Source organism: Cynocephalus volans, chromosome 3 (genome assembly GCF_027409185.1).
Source record: "Cynocephalus volans isolate mCynVol1 chromosome 3, mCynVol1.pri, whole genome shotgun sequence".
NCBI lineage: Eukaryota > Metazoa > Chordata > Mammalia > Dermoptera > Cynocephalidae > Cynocephalus > Cynocephalus volans.
Genome location: NC_084462.1, coordinates 11,952,302 through 11,963,016, shown reverse-complemented (window position 1 = coordinate 11,963,016; position 10,715 = coordinate 11,952,302). Strand labels below are relative to the sequence as shown.

At 42.6% G+C, this 10,715-nt stretch overlaps 1 protein-coding gene across 1 annotated transcript; it reads left to right on the top strand.

Moving 5' to 3' along the window:
- Window positions 1–229: 229 nt before the first annotated feature.
- LOC134372421 (zinc finger protein 723-like) lies at window positions 230–10,164 on the top strand. The gene is made up of 4 exons (XM_063089936.1): window positions 230–352; window positions 6,046–6,172; window positions 6,776–6,907; window positions 8,834–10,164. The coding sequence occupies exons 1-4, from the start codon at window positions 230–232 to the stop codon at window positions 10,162–10,164; spliced, it is 1,713 nt and encodes a 570-aa protein (XP_062946006.1).
- Window positions 10,165–10,715: the final 551 nt, after the last annotated feature.

The window sequence follows — 10,715 nt, the reverse complement described above, 5'->3', positions numbered from 1 at the left end:
CAACTATGTGTACGTATCTGTTTAACTTTTTTCACATATGTGGTAGCTTACTATGTATAACATTATGGAGTTTTTTTGTTTGTTTGTTTGTTTTCTTTTGGTAGAATTGTTAAGAAAAATTAAATATGTGCCTGGCACATAGTAAGTACTCAAAACATGATAGCTCTTGTCAATTGTTTCATTACTAAGATTTTACTATGAGTGAGTTTCCCAACCCTCACAGGCCAGGATGGCCTCATTACTTTTTCCTTCTCCACCAGCCCTGCCTTCACAGAATCCTACTCATACACCAAAGAAGCTCTCCAAAAAGAAGAGGAAAATGCCAGCCAGACTCCTGCCAGCCTGGAGCACGGTAAGCTGTTTGTCTCCTCCCATTGACCAGTAGCCAGCTCTATTCAGAGAGTGCAGGCACATTCACACCCTTTCTGCCCAGAATAGACCCCATTCTGGCTGGGTCTCCATTGCACCCTCAAAGGACCCATCTCATGGTGAATGAGCTTTCTTTGGGCTGCTCCCTTCTTTCCTGCCTCCTCTTTCCTAATTTCTGTCTCTGATCATATGTCACCTCTTCCGGGAAACCTCCCCTGGTCACTTCCACCCCATCACTCTCTATCCCCTTACCTTACTTCATTTTCTTTAGAGTAATTATTGCTACTTAACAATATACTATTTATTTGTTCATCATCTTTCTGCTCTACTAGAGTAATTCTGTGAGGGCAGGAACCTTGCCTGTATTTTGCTGATGTATCCCCTGTACCTAGAAGGATATGTGATAAATAGTGGGAACTTTATATACATGTGTTGAATAAATGAATGAATGAGTAAATGAATGAAGCAGTGAATTAGTGAATGGTTCCTGCTGAGGTAAGTAGCCATGGCATAGTCCACCTGGAATCCATGCCCCCTTCTTCTGCTACACCTTTGATTTTTCTTTGGGGGACCCCCTGTCTTCCAACCACTTTGGATTGAGCTGATCCTATCCACACCCCACCTCCAGGCATGCCCCTGACCAATCACAGCATCCATGTCGAGGACCACAGTGATTGGTTCAGGGCTGAGCCTGTTACTCAATCTTGGCCAATCCGAATTGGCCCTGGGACTTTTTCTTCAACTCTGGAATTGTTAAATTGAAGTTTACCTGAAGGGGCCCTGCAGCAAATGAGAAAGGCCAAAGGGAGACATCAGGAGAGGCAGACTTCTGTTGCCAAGGTCAGAACCACCCGGAGGCTCACACAGGCTTTAGCTCAGGCTTGTGTCACCTGGAGACAAGAACATTTTTCATATTAGTGCCAGCAAAAGTCTCAGGGAAGATTCTTAAAAAAAAATTTTTTTGGGAAAATAATTTAAAACTCACAGGAAAGTTGCAAGAATAGCACAAAGACTGCCCAGTTTCACTGATTGTTAATATTTGCCCTGTTTGCTTTTTCATTTGCATACTCTTTCTCTGTTTTATATATATGTAATGCATTGTTTTCAGAATCATTGGGCATATATTGTGCACATCAGAGAACTCAGCCCTAAATACTTAAGTCTATGTCTCCTAAGAATAAGAATATTCTCTCACATAACTGAGGCACCATTTTCATCTTCGTACATTTAACACTGATACAATGCTTTTATCAAATCTGCTGTTGATATTCCAATTTTGTCAATTAGCTAAATATTGTCCTTTTTAGCATTCTTTATCCTCAAGTACAGAATCCTGTCTAGGGCCAGGTATGGCATTTGGCAGTCATAAAGTAGTCTTCTTTAATCTGAAAAACCTTCTGTTATGACACTGACATTTTTGAAGACTAGATTCACACACCGTCACATTTTCGGGGTTTTTTGGCCATTTTTCTGTAAATTAGATTTAGGTTGTGCATTTTTGTCTGGAGTGCCACATAAGTGGTGCCGTATCTTCTCAGGGTCTCACATTTAGATCTGCATGAGGTCTGCATGCTATCATTGGTGGTGCTAATTTTGATCCACCCAGTCAAGATGGTTGTTCAATTTCCCCACTGAATACTTTGTGTTTTTTTCCTCACATCTAACTAAGAAGCAATCAGTGAGGAGACACTTTAAGATTAAGAAAAGAACTTAGGAATGGGGAATATTCTGATTGGCCTATTATAGTCACATGCCCACACTGAGCCAATCAACAACTGGGGGATGCAGGACCCTTATTGGCCCAGCTCAGGTCACATGTCCATCTCTGAAGGCAGTGGAAGTTCTGCCTCTCCCAAAACAGAATGATGGAAATATTGAATAAGGCTGTAGTTCTCAACTGTGAACAAATTGCCCTCCAGGGGGCATTTGTCAATGTCTGGAAACGTTTGTGGTTTTCACAACTACAGAGAGACTACTGGTGTCTAGCAGGTGGAGGCTGGGGATGCTGTTCAACACAGTACAATGCACATGGCAGCCTCCTATCCCCATGACAGACAATGAATCAGCCCTAAATGTCAGTAGAGCCAAGGCTGAGAAAACCTGGAAGAGAGGAATGATGGTGCTCCAAAGGAAGAGGCACAGAGTGGAGAACCAACCCTCCTGTCCCCTCTGATGCCTTGCAGCAGAGAATGCCAGCCTGATGAAGCTGAGAACCCAAACTCTGGAGTCTGACTGCCTGGATCAAATCCTACCTCTGCCACTAACAGCTTCGTCATCTTGGGTTATTTCCTTAACTTCTCTGTGCCTCAATTTCCTGATCTGTAAAATGGGGCTGGTAGTAGTACTTCCATCATGGGGTTATTATGAGAATTGAGTGCACATTTGTACCATTCTTAGAAAATGCCTATTATATAAGTGTTTGTAATATAAATCACCAGAAATTTCCATCCCTGGAGAAGTTTAGATACACCCTTTTAATTCTGATCCTCTGCCCAGCCATCCCCCCACTTCTGATCACAATGAGTGGAGCAACTTACTGAAGCTTTCTTGCCTCAGTTTTTTCTTCTTGTAAAATGGGAAAATAACAACAGAAGCTAACCTGTGAGGATTACATGAGATTATAGCATGTCAGTCATGTAGAAGAGGAGTAGGAGGATACTTCAGAAAGTTTGTGGGAAAGTAGAATGAAAAGATAATACAAATCATTCCATAAGCTTTGTGAAGTACGTTCATACTCAATAACCATTAGGTAGGAACAATAGTCTTGGCAGAAATTGCTATAGCTTACCAAGTGCCAGCACTGTGGTATATACACAGTACGAGAAGTGTTTCAGATTTTGGACTTTTTTTCACATATTGGAATATTTGCAGAATACATACTGTTCGAGCATCCTTAATCCAAAAGTTGGAAATTCAAAATGCTACAATGAGCATTTCCTTTGAGCGTCATCATGTCAGTGCTAAAAAACTTTCAGATTTCGGAGCATTTCAAATTTTGGATTTTTAGCTTAGGAGTGCTCAACCTGTACTGGAAAAGTAGTATTTATGTTTTTACAAAAGCACATAGTTTTAAGAAACTCGCTGAGGCAGTAATGGTAAGTAGGAGCTAATGTGTTTCCAGCACTCATTAAGTGACAAATATTGTTATAGACTCCTTCCTTGGATTATCCCCTAATAGGCAGTACTGTTAATTATTCTTCCCGTTTTACACATGTGGAAACAGAGTCACAGGAAGTCACTTGCCTGAGGATCCTCAGCTCTTTGTTGCTAAGGTGGAATTCTAACTCAGACAGGCTGGACCTGAGTCCACTTATTTCACCCACACCCTGTGGGAAAGCCGGCTCTGACCATGGTGCTAATGGTCTCTTCATCTTTTCTGTTTTCTCTCCCTTTTAAGTTATTACATTCACTTTGGCTTTTTCTTGCCTATGAATGACTCCTGCTCTGCTTTGCCTTGCAAACTCTTCCTCATCCTTTGAGACTCAGCTCAAATATCCCCGCCTCTTTCAAGCCTTTTCTAGAGTTTCTGAAAATACAAAACTGGTAATTTCCTCTGTGCTCTCAACTCAACATGTTCTGCCTCCTCTCGTACCTGCTGTGTCACATTGTGTTGTCTCTGGGACTATGTCTATCTCTCGGCTCCCTGCTGTAGACTGGGAGCCCCTGAAGGACACAAGTTTGGCAGCTGTCATATGAGATTCTGAAACACAGCTCCTTAAATAGAATGAAGTTGATTTTTCTCTCAAGTGATAGTCTGTGTGTGAACATCCTGGGGCTGGGTATTGGTAGCCCCATGGGCATGGTCACTCAGGATCCTTTGATCTTGCTGCTCTGCCCTACTGTGGCTGAGGATGGCTCATCTCAAGTCCAGTCCACACTGTGACCCAAAAGGAAGGATGTGCTTTCCTCCTTCTAAAGGCAAGGAAATATCACTTCTGCTCACACCTTATTGACTAGAACACAGTCATATGACTATATCTAGCTGCAAGGGATGCTGGGAACTGTAGTCTTTGGCTGGGCAGCCATGTGCTCACCTATAGTTTCTATTATTATCACAAAAGAAAATGGGTGTTTTGTCCACCACAGCCCTGGTTTCTTAGATTTAGTATATCCCCAACTCCAGGCCATGATGAATACACGAATAAATAAACCGATTTTTGAAACCCCCATTGTTTCCAGGATCCTGCCTATCAACCAGGAAAAAAAGTCCTGTGGCACTGATAAAATATGAGAAGAATTTATTTGAGCCAATATGTGTATCCAGGGCCTGGGAGAACACCACTAAGTTGCCTTAAGATGTGCTTTCCGAAGGGCCAGCAGAACTTTAGCATTTTTACAATCACAAAAATGTGAAGAACAAAGGGTAGGAAAGGAGACAGTCCCTTAATCAGCACATTGGTTTTTCTGTTGATTACATAGGTTTGTGATTAGTTCTTAGTTGCATCCTAGGTAAAGATGAATAAGTAAGGGTCACAGGATACATTTTCAATATTCCCAAATTAATATGAGTTCTTTGGGTGCTGGTAAATCTGTTGTCAGGTTAAAAATAGTCTTGTGGTAACAGTTCCAGAGGGTGTAGACATGGCTGTTGCCCATTTCAAATTTCCCCAAGACTTTTAGGAATTTAGTTGACCTCAATCAGAGCAGATTTCTGGTTTATCACCCTATTTTTATTTTATTTTATCAATATACAATGTAGTTACCTTGTTTTAGAAAAAATACGTAGAATAATAATAAACATTTCTTGAGTCCTGACCATGTGCCAGATACTGAGCTGATTTCTTTACCTATATTGATCCACTTAATCCTCACAATAACCCCAAGAGGTAGATACTATTATTATCCTTATTTCAGATATAAGAGATGGAAGCACAGACAGCTCATGCCACTTGCCCATGGTCACACATGTTGTAAGTGGCCAAGCAAGGATTCAAACCCAAGCAGTCTGGCTCCTCAAGAAGTATTCTAATCCATCACTTGTATCTGCCTCATAGATATGCAAACTGAGAGATTCCCAGATGGTCATAAACTGTTGTGCAAGAATCTCTTCCAGGTATTAATGTTTCCAAAGTACCACAGCATCCATTCTTTCACCTCTCAAATATCACATGAACATTTGGAATATGCATGCAGCAGTTATCTGTAGCCAAGACAATGCTATGTAACAAAAAAGCACAAAACTTCAGGGGCATATAGCAATAAGGAGTCAGGTAAGTGATTCTGCTGATCTGGTTGGGCTTACTCCTATGACAATCTGGTTGTCAACTCATCTAAGCTGGCTTCTCTCGGGGCCTGGGGAATTTATCATGGCTCTACTTATCTTTCAGGCTAAGCTAGGTGTATTTTTTCTCATAGCAGCAGTAGAGGCACCAGAGAGAGAACAGTGCCAATTATGCAAGCATTTTTCAAGCTTCTGCTTCTATCACATTTGGCCAACATCCCACTGGCCAAAGAAGTCCCATAGTCAAGCTCGTATTCAGAATGGGAGGGCACTGAGTGGTGACATGGCAAAGGTTGTGGACACAGAGCGGGGTGAAGAACTAGCCCTATTTTTGCAATATACTGCAATGTAGAATGCTGAACACATTATAAACTTCCATTGTCTTTTCACCTCCTCCTCTGGGCTGTGTGAGAGAACAGTCACTGAGTGATCTGGATGGGGGGTTGGTGTTACAGGAACCAGTGAAATTCAGGGATGTAGCCATGTACTTTACCCAGAAGGAGTGGCAGCTACTGGAGCCTACTCAGAAGAACCTGTACAAGGATGTAATGCTGGAGAACTATAGGAACCTGGCTTCCCTGGGTAAGGACAACCTCCTCACAGTTCTGCCTGGGCTCATGAGAGCCTCTTGGCCTCTTTATTCTGAAAGGCTATGAATTTTACAGAAGGCTTGGCTGAGCTATGTCCTATGCTGGGCTCAGCCACTGAGGCTTTGATGGTGTTAGCTTCATCCTAAGACTAACTCTGCTTGAGGTCTCAATATAGCTGCCAGCTGCTCCAGAGGCTCATGCTTTCTAATTCACTTGGAGCAGGAATGGTGGAAGTGTTGGTGCTGGGTGGTCCCCTCCAATCCCCCCACCCCCCCTGCAAATCCTGACCTTCACTGTGATTGGATCTGGCTTCAGTCACACAACCACAACTAAATCAATCACGGTGGACAGTGAGACCAGGAATGGGCTGATTGGCTGATATGCTCTATAACGGAGGCTCTGCTTTCTGGAAACTACATGGATCCCACCAACAGAGATTTGAGCTGGTAGCGTTGGGAGGTGTGGGCAGTACAAGGCTGGGGTGTTCCTGCTGGAGGTCCTTTGTATCATCCTGTTGGTCTTCTTTCTGTGCGAACATTTGGTTTGAAGAAGGAATCTGGGAGGCATGCAACACTTCTTTCCTTCTGTGGAGCAGGGCATCAGTTTTCCAAGCCAAAGCTGATCCTCAGGTTGGAGCAAGGAGATGAGCCTTGTGTCAAGGAGAGAGCCACCTATGAAGGCCCCCAGCGAGTTGATGAGGGAATCAATGGGTACAACATCTCCATGGGTGAGTAGGAGGTGACGTCATTGATGCCTTGATGGGAAACCCTCCCCTAGTGTCCATCATGCTCAGGGATTTGGTGAGAAGAGATAAGTCTGCAGAACATGATTCACTTTAGAAATACTTTTTCATTCTTCCAGCCTGCAAGATTCTTAGACCTTCATGTTCTCATTCCCACACTTCTTCCTTCTGCCACACCCTCTGTATCGGGTTCTTATAATTGAAAGCAACAGAAAACCTAAATGTGGGCTTTTGCACTGCTGCTTTCCTTCCCCTGAAGTGTTCTTCCTCCATTGTTTTTCAGTTATTACTTCAGCCAGAATCTTTTTACTTTCCTCCTTATGTGTATGTATGAGTGCCTTAATGGTTGAAAAGATATTTACAGCATTTCATGGTGTAGGCTTGTCTGGCATGTGACCTTAATCCTTTTGAGTATTATTACGACTTCACAACTCTTTGTTGACTTAGAGAAACAATAGCACATTTCTAAGTAGCATAATTATCACCCACCACATTCTGAACCTCAAGAATATAGAATACATATAGATCTTTTGTTAATACAATACCTGCATTTAATAAGAATCCCAGAGAGTAACAAGTGGTATTCACTAAAAAATAACAATAATCCTCTTTCTCACTCCAATTTCTTCTTCCCCAGTTTCAATTTTGTTGCTATTTATAACCCATCCAGCTTACGTAATACCTTAAAGTAGTCTGTACTTTCTAAACCAGCTTCCAGTCATATCGTTACACATCCACAAGAATGACTTAAATGAGAAACATAAGCATTGGCAAGGATGTTCTCTTAGTAAGTGCTGGTTGCTAGAACAAAGACTGAGTGGCTTATAAACAACAAATTTATTTCTCACATTTATGGAGACTGGAAGTCTGAGTTCAGGGTGCCAGCATGGTGGGGTTCTGCAGAGGACTCTCTTGACAGGTTGCAGAATGCTGACTTTTCATTTTGTCCTCATGTAGTGGAAAGAGAACAAGAGAGCTCTTTGGTCACTTCTTATAAGGGCAGTAATCCCATTCATGAGGATTCCACCCTCATGACCTCATCACTTCCCAAGGGTTCAACCTCTTAATACGTTCACATTGGGTATTAGCTTTTTAAAATATGAATTTTGGGAGGACACAAACGTTCCATCAATAACAGGTGTGGAGCAACTGGAACTCTCATTGGCTGCTGGTGGAAGTGTAAATTGGTAGAGCGGTTTAGGAGAAAAAAACCGTTAGGCATTATCCACTAGAATTGCACGTATTCATACTCAATATCACAAAATTCCACTCCTGGGTATATATCCAATAGAAATGCATATGTATATTCACCAAAAGATATGTACAAGAATGTTCATAGCAGCTCTGTTTAGAACAACCCCAAACTGGGGGACTACCAAAAGGCTATCAACAATAAAATAATTAAGTATATTATGTATATTTATGCAATGAAATTCTACAAACAACACAAATGAATGACACAAAACAACATGAAACAATATGGGTGAATGTTCCAAACATAACATTGAATACAGGGAGCCAGATACAAAAGGGTACATACTATAGGGTTACATTTATATGATGCACAAAATAGGCAAAGCTAATCTATGTTGTTAGAAGTCAGAATTGTGATTTTCCTAGGGGGGAGGATAAAGATTAGAAAGGAGTGGAGGAGGAACAGGCATTTCTGGGGTTCCATTTCTTGGTTTTAACCTCTGTGCTGTGAACATGAATGTGTTCACTCTGAGAATGCTAGTCAAGCCAAACAGTTTATATTTGTGCTCTTTTTTGTGCTTATGTTATACTCCAATAAAACATTTTAACCAAAAATAAAAACAGTGACATATTATAAATGTTCATCTGTCAGAAAATTAAAAAAAATTAAAAAGAGTGACATAAAACAGATATGTTTACATTCTAAACCTCTTTCAGACAAGAAGACGAGGCACAACCTGAAGACAAAACTTCTGAAACCAGGTCGTTCTGAGACACAATGGCAGGGAAAGGTGAAGAAAATTGCCCAGAGGGGTGGCCCCCAGGGCACTAGGGCAGAAAGAGCTGTGGAAAGTGAGGACAGACCAGTTCGTGGCAAGTGGAAATCTGGCCCAAATTTGGCTGCAGGATCATGCAAAAAAATCCTCCCTGGCAAGAAAGAGCATGAATCTGTGGCCTTGAGGAGACTTTTGAGTCAAACATCAATGACAGCAACACCAAAGAGCACCCCTCAAGGAAAGAAGACTCTGAAGAAAGACATTCATGGAAAAACACAGGATGCTGTGAGCTTCACAAAGTGTAGGAGCATCCGAAAGGGGAAGAATCACTTTAAATGTAAGGAATGTGGGAAAACCTTCAACCAGACCCTTCACCTTGTGGAACATGAGCGAATTCACACAGGAGAGAAACCCCACAAGTGTGATATGTGTGGGAAGTCCTTCAGGCACAGCTCATACTTCTTTACACACTATCGAATTCACACGGGGGAGAGACCCTATAAGTGTAAGGAGTGTGGGAAAGCCTTCAACAGCAGCTCCACCCTCAGCAGTCACCACAGGATCCACACAGGGGAGACACCCTTCAAATGTGATGAGTGTGGGAAAACCTTCAAGCAGAGCACGAAGCTCACTCGCCACCGCAGGGTGCACACAGGGGAGAAGCCCTACAAGTGCGACAAGTGTGAGAAATGCTTCAGTCGCAGCTCATCCCTGACAGAGCACAAGAGGATTCACACTGGAGAGAAGCCATATCACTGTCAGGTGTGTGGGAAAACCTTCAGGGTCAACTCACATCTTTCAGAACATCAGCGCCTCCATCAAGAGGAAAAGTCTTATCAGTGTGAAGAGTGCGGGAGGCACTTCCGAAATGGCTCCCACCTGTCAGAACACAAGCAGATTCATGTGCCAGGAGCCCGAGAGGACTGCCCAGAATGTGGGAAAGCCTTCCCCAGTAAGGCGGCTCTCCTCAAGCATCAGAAAAGCCATGGGGAGGATTCTATGTATCAATGTCAGGGATGTGGAAAGGCCTTCCGGTGTAAGTCAAGCATTCAAAGGCATCGTAGGCTGCATGCTGGGGAGAAGCCTTTTGTGTGCACTGAGTGTGGGAAAGCTTTCACTGACAGAACTACCCTGAATAATCACCACAAAATTCACATTGGAGAAAGGCCAGATCCATGCATCCAGTGTGGGAGAGCCTTTAGACACCTGGCTTCCCTAATGCTCCACCAGAAAATACATGCTAGAAAGGGACAGTATGCTCCTGGTGTGTGAAAAAGCCTTTAGCAAGAACTCACACCTTCACAGCCAACAGAGAAGTCAAAATGAGGGAAATTAGTAAGTGTATGTTTCCTTCATTTCTTATCAGAAGTTTTCTGTTTGACCAGTAGTTCCAAATAGAGGGGTGATTTTTTTCCCTGCCTGGAATATTTGTTCAATATCTGGAGACATTATTGGTTGTCCCAACTGGGAGGTGCCACTAGCAACTGGTATCTATGGATAGAGGCCAAAGATGCTGAGAAAATCCTACACTGCACCGGGCAGCCCACCACCCAACCCCCAGCCCTCAGAACAGAGAATGATCTGGCCCCAAATGTCAATGGTGATGCCTTTGCTAAACAGTGCTATAGTCAAAGCTCTATGAGTAATTGAGTTTGAGAAGGAATTCAGGTAGGGTTTTCTGTGCTGTCCAATACAGTAGCCACTCACTAGGTGGCTATTTAAACGAATTTAAATGAATCAACATGAAATAAAAATTAAAATGCAACCCCTTGATTACACCAGCCAAATTTCAATCACTCAGTGGCCAGATGTGGCCTGTGGCT